At 37.1% G+C, this 24,898-nt stretch overlaps 1 protein-coding gene across 7 annotated transcripts in view; it reads left to right on the top strand.

Annotated features, from left to right (window-relative positions):
* LOC110123029 (glycerophosphodiester phosphodiesterase domain-containing protein 4-like) overlaps window positions 1-24,898 on the top strand; it is a 162,815-nt gene that overhangs the window by 126,514 nt on the left and 11,403 nt on the right. For 6 of the 7 annotated variants that reach the window (XM_070457264.1, XM_070457266.1, XM_070457265.1 and 3 more), the window contains 3 exons: window positions 15,526-15,673; window positions 23,551-23,633; window positions 24,410-24,462. In XM_070457264.1, the coding sequence (XP_070313365.1) occupies window positions 15,526-15,673; window positions 23,551-23,633; window positions 24,410-24,462 (284 nt within the window). Of the gene's footprint in view, window positions 1-7,748; window positions 7,784-15,525; window positions 15,674-23,550; window positions 23,634-24,409; window positions 24,463-24,898 lie in introns of all 7 variants that reach the window. The other variant, XM_070457269.1, reaches the window with a different exon arrangement.

A 24,898-nucleotide genomic window follows, 5' to 3' on the forward strand; every position in this document is an offset into this window, starting at 1 on the left:
TGAACTGAACTGATGTCACTGCATCATTGTGACAATCTCAAATGCCCTAGATATTTCCACATGTCATCTGAGAAGATGATTGTTTCTCCCATTGAGAGCCATAGACTAGATGATTATGTCTAGGTGCATGTTCAACTTCAGCCCAGGATTTTGTGATTAGTTAAGGAGATGCAAATGCTGTCCCAACACTCAGGCATATCTTCACTCTTAGGAACTGGTAAGCAGGAGCTGTCCATGTGGCACGCCAGTCAGGCAGTCAGAAATGGTGTACCCTCAGCACAAAGACATGTCACAAAAATGGCACCAAAAAACTCAAGTTTCCATATGTGACTTCTTACATAGCCAGAAAAATGATGAGTATTAGTCCCATTTGAGAACCCACTTAAATTGAAAATAAAAGCCATATCTCACTTAAACTAACGTGTATCTCACTATTGAGAGATTTTGAGACTAGCAACTTGTTTGTTGCTGCTGTAGGGCAAGCTTGCCAACCTCAAGGCTAGGTACTTGAAATCAGCAGCCATAAGCAGTAGAAATACTGAAACTGAATAGTGCTATTTCTGATGATTCAGTGACTTATTTCACTATCTAAACTTTGCATGGTTTAATATGACACTTTGGAAGCTACTTGTTTTGAAAAATTGTCTGTAATAAATCTTTTGGTTTTGAACATCAAAAAAGAAAAGCAGTTTAATTTAGCTCAGCAAATATTTCCCAAATAGTAATATGTATATAGACCAACTAGTTTTAGTGAAAAGTCAACACAAGCAAGATATGATTCTTTTTGTAAGGAAACCCATATATTCTAGTAGAGGAGTATAAGGGTTTTTAAAATATACCTATACTACAGGGAGGATCATGATTATTCATGAACCAGACTTTATTCCAAGCACTTCTCAAGACACACTGAATTTTAAGAAATTGAGCCGTTGTACCTTGTTAGTCATATACTGTTTATGATCAGAATATTTATTCCAATACAGTCTCTATGGTCAGTGTTCATTTTGATCAGACCACTAGTGCAAGACATTGTGACCTCGCCATTTTGACTGAGAATGCTTTAAATACATTGTTTTAACCAAAACTATATGACTACAAAGATGTCCTCTGATTTATTTCTGATGTGGGAATTTTAAGTGTTTTTAAGATTTTTAATTTTGAAAACTAATTTGTTGAGGTGAAATTCCCATAAAATTAACCAATTTAAAGTAACAATTCAGTAGAATTTAGTACATTCAGAATGTTGTTCAGCTGTCGTCACCTCTAGGTCCAGTACATTTTGGTATTGGACATTTTTGTTTTCCCTTTTTTGGTCAGTCTTGCTAGAGGTTTATGAATTGTACTAACCATTTCAAAATACCAAATGTTAGCTTCATTAGCTATATTCTGTTGCAGATTTTCTTTCCTATTTCATTGACTGCTGTTATCTTTATTATTTTTTTTTGTATTTCCTTTAAGTTTACTTTGCTCTTCTTTTATTAGTTTCTTTAGGTAGAAAATTAGGTGTTTGATTCTAAATTTTCTCTTCTAGCATAAACATTTAAAGCTATAAATTACCATATAAGCATTACTTACATTTCACAACATCCAATTTAAAATATTTAAAAAGTGTTTTATTTCCCACTTGACTCATAGATTACTTAGAAATGAATTGCTTTTTAAAAATGTATTAATGCACCTATCCTTAGTGTTATTTGCTTTTGACTTAAATTCATTGTGTGTGTGGTGTGTTAGTCATGCAGTTGTGTCCAACTCTGTGACCCGTGGACTGCAGCCTGCCAGGCTCCTCTGTCCATGGGATTTTCCAGGCAGAAATACTGGAGTGGGTTTCCATTTCCTTCTCCAAATTCATTGTGACCAAAGAACAAGTCTCTAAGACTTCAATACTTTAAATGTATTTAAACTGGTCTCCTTGCCTACTAAATCATTTATCTTGATGAATTTCCCATATCCACCTAAAAATGATGAGCTCTCTTCATTTCTTGGATGTGGTGTTCTGTAAATATTGGTCAGTTTAAATCAGTTGACAGTCTTTTTAAACATTTTATACTGTATTTTCCCCTTCTTTTTCTGTTGGGTTAACACAAAGCTAACGCTTTGTTTCTTGCAGATCAAACTCCCACACAGCAGAGAACTTACCTGCTATGAAACTTTACTGTTGACTTCAAAGGTACAGCAGTCAGTCAAGAGGTTTAGACAGAGCAAGGAGAGGTAGTCACTGATGGCAGCTTTGCAGGGTTTTCTTTTATTGGATTCATACTCCGTGGCCTACAGTAATAGACAAGAGCGCCAAGTGAGTTTCTGCAGGGCTGTTTCACTTAGAGGGGAGCGTTTGCATTACAGAACACCTGCATTTAATATTCCCAAAGAGATGTCTAGTTTATGTGACCTTCTCCAGGGAACCATGCCTCATAAATCCACATTCTGTAATTACTTACAAAATATATAATAAATATTCAACCAGGAGATCTTTTTAAAAAAATATTCTATGCATAAGGCCTCTCTTCACAGTAAATGTTATTCTATTTAGAAAAGAAGTAGCTACCATATCGAGAAGATTAGACCATGTCACCTGCCTCTTACCTCTGTGAGCAGTCTGCCACACCAGAGAAGTAAAGGGCTCCAAATGTCTCTTCTGTCAATTATGGAGAGAGGGGTATTGGTATCTCCCACTCTGGTTGCTGATTTGTGTTATTTCTCACTTTAGCTCTGTTTATTGTTATTGTTATTACTGTGGTTGTTTGGCTTATATTTTAAACATTTTTTAAAAATGCATTTAAATTTAGAATTGTTAGATCTTTTTTTTTCTTTCTTTTTTTTTAATTAGTTGGAGGCTAATTACTTTACAATATTGCAGTGGGTTTTGTCATACATTGACATGAATCAGCCATGGATTGTTAGATCTTCTTGGTGAATCACCCTTTCATTATGAAATATCCATGGTCTCTGGCTATAATTCTTGTCTAAATATTGCTTTTATTAATATTGCTACATTTTCTTATAGTTAGTGTTTGTGTGTGGTTTTTTTTTGTCCTTTGTCTTTCAACAGCTTTGCATATTTATGTTTAAAGTACATCTTTTATAAACATTGGTTTTTGCTTTTATATTTATGAGGATTATCTCTATTTTTTAATGAGAATTGTTGGTCCATTAATATTTAGTTTACCTGGTATACTTGAGTCTACATTATAATTAAGACCATTTTTTCCTATTTATCCTCTCTATTCTTGGTGAGTTGTTTTGGTTGTTCTTTCCTATGTTTTAATTTTTTAGTTAATTTCTAATTCTTTAGTGTTCTTTTCTGTCTCCTCTATAGGCTTTTACATTTTTGAATTATTTTTTAGTGGTTGCTCTAGGGATTATAATTATTATTATAATCTACTGTAAATTAATATTATTCTATAATATAAAATACAAAATATTAAAGCCTTAGGACAACACAGTTGTATTTACTACCTTCTGCCCTTTGTTTTCTTCTTGTTATAATACTTTTGATATAAAACCCAGAGTTGTTGTTGTTGTTTAGAGTTGTCTGACTCTTTGTGACCCCACGAACTGCAGCACGCCAGGCTTCCCTGTCCTTCACCATTTCCTGGTGCTTGCTCAAGCTCATGTTCATTGAGTTGGTGAAGCCCTTCTCCTCCTGCCTTCAATCTTTCCCAGCATCAGGGTCTTTTTTAATGAATCAGCTCTTCATATTAGGTGGCCAGAGCGCTGGAGTATCAGCTTCAGCATCAATCCTTCCAGTGAACATTCAGGGTTGATTTCCTTTGGGGCTGACTAGGGCTGACCTAGATGGGTGGGTGTGTGGGGTAAGAGGAAGGTCTAAGAGAGGAAATACATGTATGTCAGTAGTTGCTTCACTTTGTTGTATAACAGATCTAAAATTGAGTCTCTTGTAAACACCATGAAATGTGTTTTTATGCATTCTGCCAATCTCTGTTTGATTGGAGAGTTTAATCCATTTCTACTTAAACTAATTACTGATAAGGGGGGCTGTTGTCATGTTACTTCTGTCATGTCTGTAAATATTTGTTATTTTGTTTCTGTCATCTGTTTTCACTTGTTATTTCTATATACTTTATAATCTTTTACCCCTTATTTCCTGCCTTACTTTTCTTTTGTGTTTAGTTATTTTTTGTAGTGAAACATTTAAATCCTTTTCTCATTTCCTTTTTTATATATTATATACCTAATTTCCCTATGGTTACCATGGGAATTGCACTTACCATGTAATATTATGACACTGTGATTGAATGTATACCAGCTTAAATTCAATGATATGCAATAGCTCTTCTCCTTCACAGGTCTGGTCCTACCCCTTTTGCTTGTTGATGTCAGAAAACATCTTTTTTCATTGTGTGCCCCTAAATATAAACTAATAATACTTCTAAATGTAGTTGTTTCTCAAATGATATTGAAAACAACATGGGGAGTGATAACCAGAGTTACCAAAATACTAGCTTTTAGACTAATGATTGTGGTTTTTTTTTTCCTTTAAGTGTTTCAGTCTTAAATTATGTGAAAAATAAAGACATATTAAAGTCATTGTATTTACAGACCATTTTTACAGTAATGCTAGATTTTAAATTTGCCCATGTATTTACTTTTACTGAAATCCTTATGTTACCATACAGCATTGATTTACTATCTCATGACTTTATTTCATCTTGGCGGACTCCCTTGAATTTTTCTTACAGGGTCAGTCTAGTGGCCATGAATTCCCTCAGCTTTCATTTGGAAATGTCTTAATTTCTACCTCTTATTGAGTCCACGCTCATACTTCTCGCTCCACAACAAGCCAGTAAATTGAGATTGTTTTTTGGGGCAAATATTAACAGCTTGGTTCAGAAAGCTGGCAGACTGAGAAGATGTCTAGTATCTCATAGAAACATCTCACCAACTTAGAACTTAGTCTTCATTTATACTACAAGTGGAGGGGTTGTGGTTGGTTGGTGCAAACTTCTTGGTGTATGAATCCTCTGTTCTTGCAGGTGTCCATGTAGTTCAGATCATGATTCCCCTGGGGGTGGGGGTAAAGAGCTCTGTCTCTTTTTTGGAGGGGGCATTTCATGAATGCCATCTATAATCTTTTTTTTTTTCCATCTATAGTCTTAGAGCATGTTGTGGTAGGATTCTGATGTCAAGCTGTTCTGGCAAAAAAGTTATTTGAGCATTTCATATACAAAGGAAATCTCAACTCAAAAGGATTGGTTACGCTGGCATATATAAGAAGCTGTTTTTCAGGATGAGGTCCCTTAGTTGACATTCTGGAGTTTGTAAGAAGGAATGATTTTGTACTTCTTTAGAGAGTTTTGTGACTGAGATCGATCGAGATGTTTTCGGTGCCACCCTGGTGTTTACCATAAAGTATGTTGCACCCTTGTCTATCAGAAAGTCAATCAGATCATTCCCCACTGTCAGTTTTACCTTGGGCTCCTGTGGGGAAATTGTAATTGGGTGCCTCAAGTCCAAGAGAGAATCTGAGCTTCTTCATTCATCAGTTTTCCTCTCTTTCTGCCGTTTGAAAGGTTCCTACATTTCTTTGTTTTGTTTTTGGTGTTTTAGCCCAGGGCAATCATTTTTTTCACTGTCCTTCCTCCTTACAGTAAGTGCATTGTTCCTTCCTCAGTGGTGGCTTACCGCTATTCTGGTTACTTGTCTTCTGGGAATCAAATACTGTTGCCAAAAAAGTGGCATTCTGTTTGCATCTTCTTATTTCTGTTATTGTTTCCTGTTGTTGAATACTTTAAAAGCAGCATCTACCAACTGAGAAGGGTTCATTCCAAATGTACCATCTCATGTCTGCAATTTTATCATATTTACATTTCTAGCACTTTTAGAGACCCCAGGATCTGCCGTGGGCTTGATAAATTCATTGAAAAAATTCAGAGGAGTCTTTATTTGGTTTTTACTGAATTAAAAATAATTTATTGAAACCATCCTGCTGGCTGTTTGCATTTAGGCCCTCACAGGATAATGGCATAGGGGAAATTGACTTGAGCAGGGAGTGGCTCCTGCTCCAAACTCGGTGTTCTAACAGGTCTAAGATGTCAATACCAGACGGAGACTCTGTGCTCCGGGACCTAATACAGGATTTTCTAATTGATCCCTATAAGGTGTGGGAGCCAGTTCGAACATTTCCTGAGCTCCAGCATTGGGAACTGGCTCTGACTGTACTGGAAAGTAATGAAATAATGAGACATAGATATATTCACATAGCCAGAGTGGCTGGCACAGGTGGCTCAGGCAGAGAGGTAAAGGTTTTAAACAACATATCCTCACTCTAGTTCCCTTTCTTCTTTAATTTTCCCTGATGTAATAGCACAAATATTTGCACATAGGGCATTTCATCATTCTTCCCCATAGTCTTTACAGAATAGCTCTAATTGCAGAGTTGTATAGTCTTTTTGAGTGTTTTACTGTAAAATCAAAAATAGCAATTGATTGTCTCATAACCATTTTGCCTTGGCATAAACCTATCAGCCAAATTCTGGGCTGAGGCTTTCAGTTTTAAGAACAAAGTGGGAATTTTCTCTTCTCCCTGGGAATGTCCCACTCTCAGACACAGACAGACAAGTTTTTTTTTTTTTTTTTTTTTTTTGTGTGTGTTCCTTTCTTCCATTTGACATCAGTAAAATTTTAAATATCACAGACTGATTTGACTGTAAATGAAGAAATGGTTCCAAACAAAGTGAAACAAAAGCTTAAAGACAAACAGAGAATTCTAAATAAACCGTTAAGTTTGGTCTTGGGGTTTTACATATACCAGTGACACAGGCTGGAGAAGTGAAAGGCAACCCACTCCAATGTTCTTGCCTGGCAAATTTCATGGACACAGGAGCCTGGTGGGCTACAGTTCATGGTGTCGCAAAGAGTCGGATAAACCTGAATGACTTTCACTTTCAGTGACACAGGAGATCACAGATGATGCAATTAACACAGCAAAGGTGGCAGTATGTGGTACAAAGGGTCTCAGGATAACCATATAAATCCCATTGGAGTTCCAGACAGGTGCTGTGACCACACATTGTTACAATAGAATATTCTCTTTTTCTCGGTCATGAGTTCGTAGCTGTAATGAGACCACTCCCCAGAGGACGTTCTTTAGTAATAGTGGTTTTAAAGACAGAAACATAAGACAGACAAACAAATGGCACACACAGATGCTTTCATTCAAAGAAACAGATAAACCAGTTCGAAAATCGGATAAAAATCAGCAACTGTTTCCTCTCTCCAACAGGGTACCCTAAAAAAAATTGACTTATGCCTGAGAGGAAAAGCTCCAAACAGAGAGGAGTAAAGTTTGGTTTATACACAGCAACAGCTTACCTATTGACTTCCAGATACCAATTGCTCATTCCAACTGCAAAGTGCTGGGATAGCTGGGGCCACTTTGGGGGAATTTTGTATGGTAGATCTTCAGCATAAGTGGTTCCAGCAGTTGCTAGGGTCTTATCATTTCTAAGCTGGGGATAGCTGGCCATGAGCAACAGGGATCCTCTCTAAATTCACCAAAATTTGTTACCTAAATCCAAGCTCATACTGCTTGCTACATGACAGTTACTGGGTCAAGGAGTAGCAGCTTTCTTTGGAAAGCCAGCAGACTGAGAATATGGTGAATGAATGTCCCAAAGCACCATCTTATCCAAGTTAGAATTTGGGCTTTTTATGTTCCTGAAGGAGAGACGATGTGGTTGGTTGTTGGAACTTCTTGATATCTTTTCTTGTTGCACCTGTCCACGTAGGTCACATCACAATGTTCCTGAAGACCTCCAACAAGGTAAGTGCTATTCTGTATTCCACAACTTTTAATCTCCATGTAAATGGAAAAGTGTTATACTTTAATAAGTCATAGCCTTGAGAATGAACTGTGCTATATATATCAGGCCATACGCAGCATTCTTGCAATAGAGTATGCAATTTAACTTTCATATTAGAATAAACAGATCTAATATGGAGTCAGATTTTTTTTTCCTATAACACCCATTATTTTTAAAAGACAGACTTTGCTAAAGACTCTACCAGAAAATTACTAGAGCTAATCAACGAATATAGTAAAGTTGCAGGATATAAAATTAACACACAGAAATCCCTTGCATTCCTATACACTAACAATGAGAAAACAGAAAGAGAAATTAAGGAAACAATACCATTCACCATTGCAACAAAAAGAATAAAATACTTAGGAGTATATCTACCTAAAGAAACAAAAGACCTATACATAGAAAACTATAAAACACTGATGAAAGAAATCAAAGAGGACACAAACAGATGGAGAAACATACTGTGTTCATGGATTGGAAGAATCAATATTGTCAAAATGGCTATTCTACCCAAAGCAATCTATAGATTCAATGCAATCCCTATCAAGCTACCAACGGTATTTTTCACAGAACTAGAACAAATAATTTCACAATTTGTATGGAAATACAAAAAACCTCGACTAGCCAAAGCAATCTTGAGAAAGAAGAATGGAACTGGAGGAATCAACCTGCCTGACTTCAGACTCTACTACAAAGCCACAGTCATTAAGACAGTATGGTACTGGCACAAAGACAGACATACAGATCAATGGAACAGAATAGAAAGCCCAGAGATAAATCCACGAACCTATGGACACCTTATCTTCGACAAAGGAGGCAAGGATATACAATATTGTAATTAGCCTCCAACTAATAAAAAAATAAAAAATAAAAATAAAAAATAAAAAATAAAAAAAGAAAACAAAAAAAAATAAAAAATATAGGTTAAATATTTTGGAATAAAAGACAACCTCTTTAACAAGTGGTGCTGGGAAAACTGGTCAACCACTTGTAAAAGAATGAAACTAGAACACTTGCTAACACCATACACAAAAATAAATTCAAAATGGATTAAAGATCTAAACGTAAGACCAGAAACTATAAAACTCCTAGAGGAGAACATAGGCAAAGCACTCTCCGACATAAATCACAGCAGGATCCTCTATGACCCACCTCCCAGAATAATGGAAATAAAAGCAAAAATAAACAAATGGGACCTAATGAAACTTAAAAGCTTTTTTACAACAAAGGAAACCATAAGTAAGGTGAAAAGACAGCCCTCAGATTGGGAGAAAATAATAGCAAATGAAGCAGCAGACAAAAGATTAATCTCAAAAATATACAAGTAACTCAATTCCAGAAAAATAAATGACCCAATCAAAAAATGGGCCAAAGAACTAAACAGACATTTCTCCAAAGAAGACATACAGATGGCTAACAAACACATGAAAAGATGCTCAACATCACTCATTATCAGAGAAATGCAAATCAAAACCTCAATGTGGTACCATTACACGCCAGTCAGGCTGGCTGCTATCCAAAAGTCTACAAGCAATAAATGCTGGAGAGGGTTGGAGAAAACAGAACCCTCTTACACTGTTGGTTGGTGGGAATGCAAACTAATACAGCCATTATGGAGAACAGTGTGGAGATTCCTTTAAAAACTGGAAATAGAACTGCCATATGACCCAGCAATCCCACTTCTGGGCATACACACCAAGGAAACCAGATCTGAAAGAGACATGTGCACCCCAATGTTCATTGCAGCACTGTTTATAATAGCCAGGACATGGAAGCAACCCAGATGCCCATCAGCAGACGAATGGATGAGGAAGCTGTGGTACATATACACCATGGAATATCACTCAGCCATTAAAAAGAATTCATTTGAATCAGTTCTAATGAGATGGATGAAACTGGAGCCCATTATACAGAGTGAAGTAAGCCAGAAAGATAAACACCAATACAGTATACTAATGCATATATATGGAATTTAAAAAGATGGTAACGATTGAAAGATAAAAACCATATGATTATCTCAATAGATGCAGAAAAAGCCTTTGACAAAATTCAACATCCATTTATGGTTAAAACTCTCCAGAAAGCAGGAATAGAAGGAACATACCTCAACATAATAAAAGCTATATATGACAAATCCACAGCAAGCATTACCCTCAATGGTGAAAAATTGGAAGCATTTCCCCTAAAATCAGGAACAAGGGTGCCCACTCTCACCACTCCTATTCAACATAGTTTTGGAAGTGTTGGCCACAGCAATCAGGGCAGAAGAAGAAGTAAAAGGAATCCAGATAGGAAAAGAAGAAGTGAAACTCTCTCTGTTTGCAGATGACATGATCCTCTACATAGAAAACCCTAAAGACTCTACCAGAAAATTACTAGAGCTAATCAACGAATATAGCAAAGTTGCAGGATATAAAATTAACACACAAATATCTCTTGCATTCCTATACACTAACAATGAAAAAACAAAGAGAAATTAAGGAAACAATACCATTCACCATTGCAACAAAAAGAATAAAATACTTAGGAGTATATCTACCTAAAGAAACAAAAGACTTATACATAGACGACTATAAATCACTGATGAAAGAAATCAAAGAGGACACAAACAGATGGAGAAATATACCGTGTTCATGGATTGGAAGAATCAATATTGTCAAAATGGCTATACTACCCAAAGCAATCTATAGATTCAATGCAATCCCTATCAAGCTACCAACGGTATTTTTCACAGAACTAGAACAAATAATTTCACAATTTGTATGGAAATACAAAAAACCTCGAATAGCCAAAGTAATCTTGAGAAAGACGAATGGAACTGAAGGAATCAACCTGCCTGACTTCAGACTATACTACAAAGCCACAGTCATCAAGACAGTATGGTATTGGCACAAAGACAGAAATATAGATCAATGGAACAGAATAGAAATCCCAGAGATAAATCCACGAACCTATGGTCACCTTATCTTTGACAAAGGAGGCAAGGATATACAATGGAAAAAAGACAACCTCTTTAACAAGTGGTGTTGGGAAAACTGGTCAACCACTTGTAAAAGAATGAAACTAGAACACTTTCTAACACCATACACAAAAATAAACTCAAAATGGATTAAAGATCTAAATGTAAGACCAGAAACTATCAAACTCCTAGAGGAGAACATAGGCAAAACACTCTCCAACATAAATCACAGCAGGATCCTCTATGACCCACATCCCAGAATATTAGAAACAAAAGCAAAAATAAACAAATGGGACCTAATGAAACTTAAAAGCTTTTGCACAACAAAGGAAACTATAAGCAAGGTGAAAAGACAGCCCTCAGATTGGGAGAAAATAATAGCAAACGAAGCAACAGACAAAGGATTAATCTCAAAAATATACAAGCAACTCCTCCAGCTCAACTCCAGGAAAATAAATGACCCAATCAAAAAATGGGCCAAAGAACTCAACAGACATTTCTCCAAGGAAGACATACAGATGGCTAACAAACACATGAAAAGATGCTCAACATCACTCATTATCAGAGAAATGCAAATCAAAACCACAATGAGGTACCATTACATGCCAGTCAGGATGGCTGCTATCCAAAAGTCTACAAGCAATAAATGCTGGAGAGGGTGTGGAGAAAAGGGAACCCTCTTACACTGTTGGTGGGAATGCAAACTAGTACAGCCGCTATGGAGAACAGTGTGGAGATTCCTTAGAAAACTGGAAATAGAACTGCCATATGGCCCAGCAATCCCACTTCTGGGCATACACACCAAGGAAACCAGATCTGAAAGAGACATGTGCACCCCAGTGTTCATCGCAGCACTGTTTATAATAGCTAGGACATGGAAGCAACCTAGATGCCCATCAGCAGACAAATGGATGAGGAAGCGGTGGTACATATACACCATGGAATATTACTCAGCCATTAAAAAGAATTCATTTGAATCAGTTCTAATGAGATGGATAAAACTGGAGCCCATTTATACAGAGTGAAGTAAGCCAGAAAGATAAAGAACATTACAGCATACTAACACATATATATGGACTTTAGAAAGATGGTAATGATAACCCTATATGCAAAACAGAAAAAGAGACACAGATGTACAGAACAGACTTTTGGACTCTGTGGGAGAAGGCGAGGGTGGGATGTTTTGAGAGAACAGCATGTATATTATCTATAGTGAAACAGATCACCAGCCCAGGTGGGATGCATAAGACAAGTGCTCAGACCTGGTGCACTGGAAGACCCAGAGGAATTGGATGGAGAGGGAGGTGGGAGGGGGGATCGGGATGGGGAATACATGTAACTCCATGGCTGATTCATGTCAATGTATGACAAAACCTACTGCAATGCTGTGAAGTAATTAGCTTCCAACTAATAAAAATAAATGAAAAAAAAAAAGACTTTGCTGGATATAAATGTCTTCGTTGACAGGCTTTTCTTTTAACACTTAGACTATGTGGATTCACTGCCTTCTGTCTTCCAAAATTTCTGATGAGAAATCTGCTCAGGATGTGATTGAGGATCCTTGTATGTAACAAGCTGCTTTCAAGAGTCTTTTCTTTGCCTTTGGCTTTTGAAAGTTTGATTATATGTCATAGGGTGGATCTCTTTGAGTTCATCTTGGTGTACCCTAGATACACCTAGATTCAAATATTTCATCAGAGCACAGATCTCCAATAATTGGAGGATAGTGACCTTTTGGCCCATCTTGGCTTCCATAAGCTGTGTGCAAGCTGCTCCAGGAACATGGGCACAGCTGCCTGTTATAGGGCTGAGAATGCAGAGTGGATAATTGATACTGTGCTAATTACTGAAATTGATCAAAGTTAACCATAACTTATAAAACTTCCTTGGAAGTTGCAAGACTTTAATAAACCCCATAGAGCCAAAGCAGTTACATTTGGTAGATTTTGCCAGTGCAATTATTTAGATGGGGGCAGGTTCCTGGTGCTTCTTTTTCTGCCATCTTCCCAGAATTGCCTGCTGTGAATATAAGTTGTTATCTCTGAGGGATAAATGCCCAAGAATGCAATTCCTAGGGTATGATAGTTTAACAATTTTATAAGGAACTTTATAAGTTTTATATAGTTTATGAGAAACTGCCAAACATTTTCAGAGGGCCTATACCGTTTTATGTTCCCACTAGCAATGTATGATGATCCAGAGGTTCTTCATCCTTGCTAGTTTAGGGCATTGTGATCTATTTTTAAATGTAGCCATTCTGTTATGTGTGTAGTGATATCTCATTGTGGTTTTAATTTTCATTCCCTGGTGAGTAATGATATTGAACATCTTCTCATGTGCTAAGTTGCCATGGTCTATCCTCTTCAGCGAAATGTCTTACCATACCATTTCTAACTGAACTGCTTGATTTTTTATTGTTAAATTTTGAGAGTTCTTTGTGTGAGTATAGTTCTTTATTGGATATTTGGTTTGCAAATGTTTTGTCCCAGTCTGTTTCAGGAGTGTACCATCTCCTTAACAGAATCTTCCACAAAGCAAAGACTTCCACAGAGTCTTAACATTTTGATTATGTTTACCTTCTCAATTTTCTCTTTTATGAGTCTTGCTTTTAATGTCAAGTCTAAGAGTTCTTTGTCTAGCCCTTAGATCTCAAAGATTTCTGTTTGTTTCCCAAAAGTTTTATGGTTTTACATTGTGTATTTAGCTCTGTGATCCATGTTTAGTCAATTTTTATATGAATTATATGGTGTGGGTCAAAGTTTTCTGTTTTTTGCCTTTGCCTATACAATTGCTCTAGTACTATTTGTTGAAAAAAACTTTTTATTTCATTGATTTAATTTTGCACCTTTAACAATTATCATTTTGACATGTTTGTGTGGGGTCTGTTTATGGCTTTTAAATGGTTCAGTTGCTCAGTTGTGTCCAACTCTTTGTGATTTTAAATTATGTTCCACTAATCTCTCTTCTCTAAGACCACAGTATTTTGATTACTGTAGCAATATAGTAAGCCTTAATATTGGGTAGTGTGATTCTTTCTCACTTTATTCTTTTTTAAGTATCCTTTTAGTTAATTTTGGGTTGTGCCTTACTATATACATTTCAGAATCAGCTGGGTTAATTGTACAAAAATCCTCTCTGGTATTTTCATAGAAATTGCATTAAGCTTGCGGATCACTGTGAGAATTGACATCTTTACAATGTTGAGTCTTCTGACTCATAAACACATATGTCTCTTCACTTTTTAAATCTTCTTTGATGACTTTCATCAGTTCTTTGTAGTTTATGGCTTATAGGTCTTGTTAAGTTAGTACCTAAGTATTTACTTTTCTTTGGAGTAATTGTTTATGGTATTGTTTCAATTTCTATATAGAAATGGAATGGTTTTGTGTGTTGGTTTCAAAAAGTTTTTGAAAAGTAGGTTTTTATTACTATTTCCTTATTTCTATTAAAAAAATCTTTTGGGTGAGCTGTATAATTATCTTAGAGACAATTCCAACATACTAGGTAACTAATTGCAAGCACTCCTGCAAATGTAGTAGTATGATTTTTTATTTTCCAATTTATACACTGAGCCTAAGAACCTGCCAAGCTAGTATATGACAAAACTGTATTCACACCCAGGCTTGTACAGAGCTGTTTCCAATATACTGTGCCATCTCAGGGTTAAAACAAAAACTTTTGAAGGAATTTGTATGGTATATTTTATGAGAAGTTTTCTCTGAAGATGAGAACTTGATTAGAATGACTAGATGTTCTTCTACTTATTTTCTTTCCATAGCTATAGATACTGTGTGCATATCTACTGACATTTAGTGCACAGGGAAATTTGGGTTCCATTTCTGCTACTCAGTGCTTTTGAAAATTCTTTTAAAAATTTGAACTGTAAATATTTACCAGATAGGTATTCATTTATTTATTCCTTCATGTTAACTATTTATGAAGCAGGTACTGAATATATGGAAATGAATAAGACAGAATCTCTGCTTTAATATGCTACAGTCAAGTAAAGAAGACTGTTAGGAAAGCAGGTAGAGTAGAGAGTGGTAAGTTCTCTGAAGGAAGTAAATGTATTTGCTTCACAGTAGTATGTGGAACTCACACATACTAGCTGATTGGAGCCAAAGAGGTTTGCAAACCTGTTTTAACAGTGGTGGTTGAAATTGGGCTAAGGCTTTCCAGGTGGTGCTAGTGGTAAAAATCCAGCCTATCAGTGCAGGAGACGTAAGAGGCGTGGGTTCATCCCTGGGTTGGGAAGATCCCCTGGAGGAGGGCATGGAAACTCCATTATTCTTGCCTGGAGAATCCCATGGACAGAGGAGCCTGGTGGGCTCCAATCTGTAGGGTCTCAGAGTGGGACACAACTGAGGTGACTTAGCATGCATTCATACATAGGAATATTTATACTATGGAAATTGGCTAATTCTAGTAGGGCTTTTCTTCCTCCCATTTTCCCCTCCATCTTTTCTTCACTCTCTACCCCTCTTTCTTCCTTCCTTCCTTTATTTCTTTTCCCCTTAGGACATGCATACTACTGTTGATTGAGGAGGAAAGGTATTAAATGCAGTTCTGTGTCTCACTGTAACATGAGCTCATTCTACGTGTCATGTCATAAGTCGTCCCATACCCAACTAATTCTGGCGATTTAAGCTACAGTCTTTCACAGATATTGTGGCTGTTTACCTTTTAGATGATAAAAATAAGATTAAATCTAAATCTCCTGTGGGTTCCTTTTCTTCCCAGAGAATATAAAGCAGCTAATATCAGCATCAACTTATACGTCGTCAATGAACCTTGGCTTTTCTCATTGGTCTGGTGCTCCAGTATTCACTCCGTGACCACAGACAACATTAAAGTCCTGAATGAGATGAATTACCCTTACTACTTCATGGTGAGCTGGTTGTTCAGATTATTCTTCCTAGACTGATACAATGGGAGCCTCTGTCCCCCACCCACCCCTACATTGCCCACTGTGCAGTCCCCAGGGTAGCTACTTAAGAGCAGAAACAATATGTGACATTGGAGATATGGCATTGTCCCTTCTCTCACTCAGATCCTTCTGTTATTCTCAGGGAGAAATTACTGTTGGTATAAATAATTGGCTGTTTATTGAATCCCCACAATGTGCCTTTCTTGGATACTGTAATTCAGCCCTCTGAGCTAGCCACTAGGAGTAATACACGGGGAATCTGAAGTTGGAAGCTTCACATGATGCAGGATTCACAGTGTCTGACTCCAGTGTGTTGATACTGCATCCCCACCTGTAGGCAGAGAGCAACAGTGACAGTGGCATGAGGTGTGGGAATTCAAGTGTACTTGAATTCCAAAGTGAAAACTGTGGGTCCTGACCAAAATGCTTTTGAGGAGTGTGAGTGTCCATCACCTAGCTTGATTTCCCCCTCTGTCCTGCTTCTGCTTATGATCAGAGGCATGGGGGCCTGAACACCTGAGTTATACTTCCAGCTGAATCCCGTCACTTAGTATCTGTGAAGGGAACCCAGCTAACCAGTTAACTGCTACAGAGCCCATTTTTCTTACCAGTGTGTAAATAGGATGACTGCATCAGACACAATAGGCAACAACAGAAAATAGCTTAATTTCTCTTTTCTGACTTTTTAAACTGCTCTGTGAGCTAGACTTTTCCTTACTCTGAGTGAGATTTCTCTCAGATCCCATAGTTTTTCTAGTCATTCTTAGATAATCTCTCAACGTACTGTTTAGTCACCAAAAAACCTCAATTCAGGATCAAAATGTGTAGTTCAGAATAATAACTCAAATTCTAAACTGCCTTGAAAATTAAAGCTTTAGGCAGAGAAACCTAAATGAGAAGACTGAATATTTTTGGTTGCCTTCTCCATACTTCCAGCCTTACTGGCCCTTTTTTTTTTCACTTGTTCAAGGTCAGGAGCAGGTGCAAGGTAGGTAGGGCAAAGGGCACAGTCCTGTAGGGCCGGTATTTTGCTGAGGCCCTCTGGCGGCAGTGTAAGATTGCCTACCCCGTCTTTCTTGGTGGCTTAGGGCGGTTTCTACAGATGATCCTCAAGGAAACCTAGGATGGCAGGTCTCTTGGCACAAGGGAAGCCTCTTCACTTGTCTTTCCCCATATTATCCCTCTTCTTGTATGTACTATATACTTTTCTTATGTTTCTGATTTTTAAAATTGCAGTGTAAACTTGTTAATTATATAAAATTCAGTTATTACAAAAATGTAAATTAGAAAGCAGTGCATCCTTCATAATCCTACCCCCTAAATCAGTAATGGCTCAAAATTGTCCCTTCAGGTATATTAAATAAAACTTTTTATTTCAATACTTGGATTGATAATATTTAAATTTATAATAAATTCATGTCTTTCAAAATCAGAGTGTAAAAGGATGTAATTAAATAACTTTCTAAAAGAAGGACATTTAAAGGACTGAAGGTAACTTTGGGCAAGGAGGTGGGACCAGCATCCCAAAGGCTTTCCTAAGCAGCCCATACTCTGGGTCAGAATATGCAGATTCAAATCTTGGCTCTACCACTTACTGTGTTAACTCTCGGAAATGTTATCTAACTTGCTGGGCCTCAGATTGTTTATCTGTAAATTGGAGATAAAACTAGTACAATAGAAGCAGTTTTATCCAACACACATGGGTCTGCTTAGTGGTCTGTTTGTTGAAAAAGTTATAACAGGACATCATGAAATAAGTTATATATAGTCTATTACCATTTTATTATGTTTAAAAAACATACCTAATATCTAGTGGCTTAAAATTAACAAATATTTGTCTGTCACATTCCGTATGATGGCTGAGTTGTTTCTCCAGCCTGAGACAGCTTGACTGGACTAGGTGGTCTAGGATGGCCTCATCCACATGTCTAGGTTCTTACCTGGGATGACTGTGGTTTGTTTCTTCACTTGGTCACTCATCCTCAAGGAGGCCAGCTTGTGCATGTTCACCTGCTGGCGCTGGATTTCCAGCAGCAGAGAGGTAAAGCACCAGTGCATATGCTTTCTTAAGGATCTCCCAGTGTGATGTTTATAAATGTACCATTGGCCAAAGAAAATCACATGATTAAGTTCAGATTCAAGGTGGGTTGGGAGAAAAACAGACTTTACCTCTTAAAGGAAAGTGACAGTTCAGTCACATTTCATGTAGGCCTGCATTTTGAATCAAATAATGTGGCCATTTTTATAAACAGTCTACCACAAAAACAAACTCAGAATGGATTAAAGATGTAAGATCAAATACTTTAAAACTCTTAGAGGAAAGCATACAACACTGTACCCTGTAGGACTCTCATCCAGATTCATTGGAGAAATCAAAAGCTTTATAGAAAAGCAAAAGCTAAGAGAATTCAGCACCAGCAGACAAGCATTGCAACAAGTACTAAAGGAACTTCTCTAAGGAGAAATGAAAAAGCCACAAATAGTGACAGAAGAAATTACTAATGGAGAAACTCACCGATAACGGCAAACATACAGTAAAGATAGGAAATCATCTGTGCACCAAAACATGACATAAAGGCCATCAATTATGAGGAGAGCACAAATGGAGGATATTGGAAATGCATGTGAAATTAAAAAACCTTAAAACAATCTTGTTTATGTATAGACTGCTATGTCAAAACCCCATGATTACCACAAGCCAAAAATCTACAGTACATACACATACACAAAAGAGAGAAAGAATCCAAACACAACACTAAAGTTAGTCATTAAATCACAGGAGAAAAAAAGAAGTGAAAAGACCTGTAAAAACAAACCCAAAACAATTAAGAAAATTGTAATAGGAAAATACATATCCATAATCACCTTAAATGTAAATGGATTAAATACTCCTATCAAAAGACACACACTGGCTGAATGGATACTAAAATAAGACCCATATGTATGATGTTTATATGAAACCCACTTCAGACCCAGGGATATATATAAACTGAAAGTGAAGGGATGAAAAAGATATTCCATGTAAATGGAAATCAAAAGAAAATTGGAGTAGCAATACTCATATCAGACAAAATAGACTTTATAAAATAGAGACTGTTATAAGGGACAAAGAAGGACACTACATAACAAAGGAACAATCCAAGAAGAAGGTATAACAATTGTAAACATAAATGCACCCAAATATTTTTTTTCTTTTTTTTTAATTAAAAAAATTTCTTTTAATTTTTTCATTTATTTTTATTAGTTGGAGGCTAATTACTTCACAATATTGTAGTGGGTCTTGTCATACATTGACATGAATCAGCCATGGATTTACATGTATTTCCCCACCCCGATCCCCCCTCCCACCTCCCTCTCCACCCGATCCCTCTGGGTCTTCCCAGTGCACCAGGTCCGAGCACTTGTCTCATGCATCCCACCTGGGCTGGTGATCTGTTTCACTATAGATAATATACATGTTTTGATGCTGTTCTCTCGAAAACATCCCACCCTCGCCTTCTCCCACAGAGTCCAAAAGTCTGTTCTGTACATCTGTGTCTCTTTTTCTGTTTTGCATATAGGGTTATCATTACCATCTTTCTGACTCCCATATATATGTGTTAGTATGCTGTAATGTTCTTTATCTTTCTGGCTTACTTCACTCTGTATAATGAGCTCCAGTTTCATCCATCTCATTAGAACTGATTCAAATGAATTCTTTTTAATGGCTGAGTAATAGTCCATGGTATATGCACCCAAATATTAAGTACCTTAATACATAAGGCAAACAATAACAACCATAAAGTGAGAAATTTACAGGAACACAATAGTAGTGGGGAACTTTTAATATTTCATTTACACCAATGGGCTGATCTTTCTGACAGAAAAATTGATAAGGAAACACAAGTCTTAAATGACACATTAGACCAGATATTAACTAATATTTACAGAGCATTCCATCCCAATGTAACACAATACACATTGTCCTTAAGTGCACATGGAACATTCTCCAGGATTGACCATATGCTGGGCCACAAAGTCAGTCTTGGTAAATTTAAGAATATTGAAGTTATATCAAGTATCTTTTCTGATCACAATACTATGATACTAGAAATCAACTACAAGGGGAAAAAATGTAAAAAACCAAAAACACGTGGAGGCTTAACAATATGTTACTAAGCAACCAATAGATCACTGAAGAAATGAAAGAAGTTAAAAGATACCTAGAAACAAATGAAAATGAAAACATGATGATCCAAAACCTATGTGACATATCAAAAGCAGTTCTAAGAGGCAAGTTCATAGCAATACAATCTTACCTCAGGAAACAAGAAAAATGACAAATAAACTAACATTACATCTAAAGCAAGTAGAGAAAGAGGATCAAAGAAAACCCAGCGTTAGCAGAAGGAAAGAAATCATAAGATCAGAGCAGAAATAAATGATAAAGAGATGAAGAAAACGATAGGAGCAGTCAATGAAAAATAAAAGCTGTTTTTCTTTTTGAAAGATAAAATCGATAAACCTTTACCCAGATCCATCAAGCAAAAGGGGAGGGGGCACAATCAATAATAGAAATCAATAATAGAAATCAATAATATATATGAAAAAGTAGAAGTTACAACTAACACCAAAGAAATACAAAGGATCATAAGAGACTAACACAGGCAACTGCATGCCAATAAATTGGACAACTTGAAAGAAATGGACAGATTCTTAGCAAGGTATGATCTCTCAAGACTGAACTAGGAAGAAATAGAAAATATGAACATACCAATCACAAGCACTGAAACTGAAACTGATTAAATGCTCCTAACTGGTGAATTCTATTAAATATTTAGAGAAGATTTAGCACATGTTCTGGAACTATTCCAAAAAAATTGCAGAGGAAGGAAAACTCCCTAACTCATTCTATGAGGCCACCATCACCCTGACACTAAAACCAAAGATATCACAAAAAAAGAAAATTATAGGCCAGTATCACTGATGAACATAGACACAAAAGTCCTTGACAGAATACTAGCAAACTGAATCCAACAACACATTAAAAGGGTAATGCACTATTATCCAGTGGGATTTATCCCAGGGATGCAGTAATTTGTCAATATCTACAAATCAATCAGTGTAATACACCACATCAACAAATTGAAAAATAAAAACCATATAATAATCTCAATAGATGCAGAAAAACTTTTGACAAAATCCAGCACCTATTTATGATAAAAACTTTCCAGAAAATGGGCATAGAGAGAACATACTTCAACAAAATAAAGGTATTATTTGACAAACCTACAAAGAACATCATAAATCAACACTGAAAAACCGAAAGCATTTCCTTTAAGGTTAGGAACAAGACACGGATGTCCATTCTCACCACTTTCATTCAGCATAGTTTTTGGAAGTCCTGCCTATGGCAATCAGAGAAGAAAAAGAAAGGGAATCCAGACTTGAAGAACTTAAACTGTCACTGTTTGTAAATGACATATTATACATAGAAAATCCTAAAGATGCTCCCAGAAAACCACTAGAGCTCATCAATGAATTTGGTAAAGTTGCAGGTTGCAAAATTAATATACAGAAGTCTCTTGCACTCCTATACACTAACAGCAAAAGGTCCAAAAGAGAAATTCAAGAAACGATTTCATTTACCATTGCATCAAAATAATAGAATACCTAGGAATAAACCTACCTAAGGAGACAAAAAACCTGTACTCCAAAAACTGTACGATGCAGATGAAAAAAATCAAAGAAGACACAGATGGATAGAAAGATATGCCATATTCATGGATTGAAAGAATCGATATTGTTGGAACAACTGTACTACCTAAGGCAATCTACAAATTCAGTGTAATCACTATCAAATTATCAATGGCATTTTCCACAGAACTATAACAGGAAATCTTAAAATTTTTATGGATACAAAAAGTATCTTAAATAGCAAGCAATATTGAGAAAGAAAAACGGAGCTGGAAGGATCAGGATCCCTGACTTTGGTCTATATTAAAAAGCTACAGTCATCAAAACAGTATGATAGTGGCACAAAGATAGAATTACAGATAAATGGGACAGGATAGAAAGCCCAGAAATAAATCCATGCACCTGTGGCCAATTAGTTGATGACAAAGGAGGTAAGACTATACAATGGAGAAAAGACAATTTCTTCAATAAATGAGGCTTGGAAAACTGGATACCATCATGTAAAAAAAAAATGAAACTAGATAATTCACCTTGTGACATAGCCTCAAAGTCTTTCTTTTGAGAGCATTCAGCTGACTGAATTTTGTATTCTTTAACTTGTATGTGCTTCCCAGTGCACCAGCTTTGACTTCTAAGTTTAGTTTCCTTGATGTACAAGAACTTCAGTTCATTTGGAGAATGAGGAATATGCAAATTTTTATAATCCACCCCTCAGTTGCAGTTTATTTTTAAAAAACCTTTTCTGTCATCATCGAGTTTTCCAAAGCATTGACTTTTTTTTCTTTTTGGAAAATGTACTTTTAAAACTCTGATCATACAGATTTAATATAGCATTAATTAAACTCCTTCCCAGGTGGTTCGGTGGTAAAGAATCTGCCTGCCAATGGAGAAGACACAAGTAGGATCCCTGGGTTGGGAAGATCTCTTGGAGAAGGAAATGGCAACCAACTCCAGTATTGTTGCCTGGGAAATCCCAAGGATGGAGGAGCCTGGGGGCTGCAGTGCATGGGGTTACAAAAGAGTCAGATGTGATGTAGTGACTAAAACAACAACAATAATTACACTGTACATTTATAACAAGTACAGGTGTTCTAAGTCATATGGACAGTAAGAACAACTGATTCTTAGTGACTGTATAGCTGATCTGGTGGGCAGCCTGCAGCAGGCCAAGGCATCAGTCAGTCAATTGCCTATTGGAGATTAGGAGCCTTGGCTTAGTAGAAGTTGGTAAGAGATTTTATTTTGCCTGCCTAGTAGATCTGTTGTGAGAATTAGCTGTGAAAATATACCTCACATGCATAGAATACTACCTTCGCTCCTTAGTGTTAATTGTTGTTCTCATCATTAACTTGATCATTCATATTATTGTTGTTCTTGTTATCGTTATTAATCAGACCAAGCAAAGACCTTGAATTAGGATGGAAATGACATAAGAAAGATAAAAATGCCAAACCTAGTACCATCAAGTAGTATTGGGGGTGGAAAAAATGAAGGTAGAAAGGGAGGATCAAGCCAGGGAATTAAAAAAATTATTCAGTAGAACCTAGATAATGGAGCTGTGAAATGGGTGATGTAGGAAAGAAGCCTAGAGAAGTGGGCATGTTAGTTAATGATGATAGTTTCAACATTTTTATTTGAAGCATGATGATTTATAAGAATGATTCCTAAATGCTGGTTCACAGACTGGTTGCTTGTTTCTGGGGAGCTTGTTAGAGATGCAGAAATTCTGATTCCTGAGTCACTAATGAGGCCCAGGAAGCTGTATTATGAAAGGCTGCAGCTCAGGTAGATTTGGATGCACAGCCAAGTTTGAGAAACTGTGCCATGAACACATAGAGCACTTGGAAGTCAAGGAACTTGGGCTATAGTTCTAAGTCTAGAGAAGATTTGCTATGTGCCATTTTTGGGACTCTCTCAGACCTCTGTTGAGTGTCCAGAGAAATGAAGTGTGTGAAGTGTTTTAGTCCTTGTAGAGCCCTCTGTAAGGGGGGATTGTTAGGTTAGCAGCAGGTATTCTCTGTGTTTGACTTCAGTCCCAGTAATCAAGGTTCCTCCTCCTGCTCTGCCCCATCTCCATTCCCACTCAGGCAAGGGACTTGATGCACATGATCTACAATCTTCTCCAACTCTAAATGCCTATAACTGTGTTTTCTGTTTTGCAGACACCAAATTTCTATATGTTCTTGTGGGTTTTCATGGATATTCTTTCTGCAGTTTTCATTGTTTCCATATTTTGTTTTCATTGGTAAGTATGCATTTGTAATTTTGTATAATTTTTTCCCAAAATAAGATGTACGTGGTTTTGTACCTTGTGAAATTTGTGAACAAAGTTACACACTTCCCATAGTCCCATGTGGCAAATCCTCAGGGAGACAGGGTTTTAAGGGTTTTACCTTCCAGACCTCCTGTTTCCTCTCATGCTGCCTGCAGCTCCACACACCCCTTCTACCTCCTCGATGTGAGCCCATATTCTAAGGATAAGGACTCTCACTAAAGCTTAATTAAAGCTTTTTACTACATATCCCTTGTGGATCAGTTGGGAGAGGACAAGAGTTGAAGGTGGTTCAGAACAAGTGTCCCACCTTCCACAGAATGGGACACAGCAGGGTGCTGTCTAAAGAGCAAGCTCATGCTCCAGGAGGCCAGGGTTTTAGTCCTGGTTTTTCCTGTAGTTGCTGGGTGACCCTGGGAAAATCATTGCCCCTTTCCAGACCTTAGTCTTTTTATGTGCCCAATCAAATGACATTTGAGAATTCTTGAGGGGAAAAATGCATCAAGATCGTAAGGTTGAGGATGGGAGAGGGAACATCTGGTAGAAGAATTTTAGCTAGAAGAAACCATGGTCTTTAGATCTCATCATGCTCATCATTTCCTCATTTGAGTTATCCTTTAAAGGAGGAAACTTCATACCCTCTGCCCAAGGTACCATTTGACTGGTAATGTTCTTTTCTGGCCACTGCCTGTGTTCTTGTTGCTTTGGAAGAGGTCTGTGAGGCTCATGGACACTCTGCTTCCTTCTAGGTGGAGAGCGAGCCAGAGTGAAAAAATTCGCCAGGGTATCACCAGTTACACAGGTAAAATCAGAGGCCTAGCCCCCTCTCATCTCTTCATCCTTCCCCATTGCCTCCATGAGGCAGGGCTTGCTTTTAATATTTCTGACAAGAGTTGAAGGGAGTCTGAAGTTACAGGGTGGATACCACTAAGAAGCTGGGCAAAAACAGGCTGTGCACAGACTCTGAGGCCCTTGACGTCAGATTACATTGTGGACTTTATCCTCTAAGCAGTGAGACTCCTTGGAAGATTTTGAACATGGTTGTATGTTTGCTTGTCATATATTCATTCATCACATGATTATAAAATACTGACTTTGTGCCAGGCAGTGTGAAACTGAAGTACCCGAAAGCTTTGTATATGGAAGGTGTCTCGAGAACAGAGGCTCTGTCCACAGAGAGCCAGTGAGGAAGCAGGAAAAGGTACAGCAGCCGTTGACATCTCTGGTTCAGCTATCTA

Source organism: Odocoileus virginianus, chromosome 28, assembly GCF_023699985.2.
Source record: "Odocoileus virginianus isolate 20LAN1187 ecotype Illinois chromosome 28, Ovbor_1.2, whole genome shotgun sequence".
In the NCBI taxonomy this organism is placed as follows: Eukaryota; Metazoa; Chordata; class Mammalia; order Artiodactyla; family Cervidae; genus Odocoileus; species Odocoileus virginianus.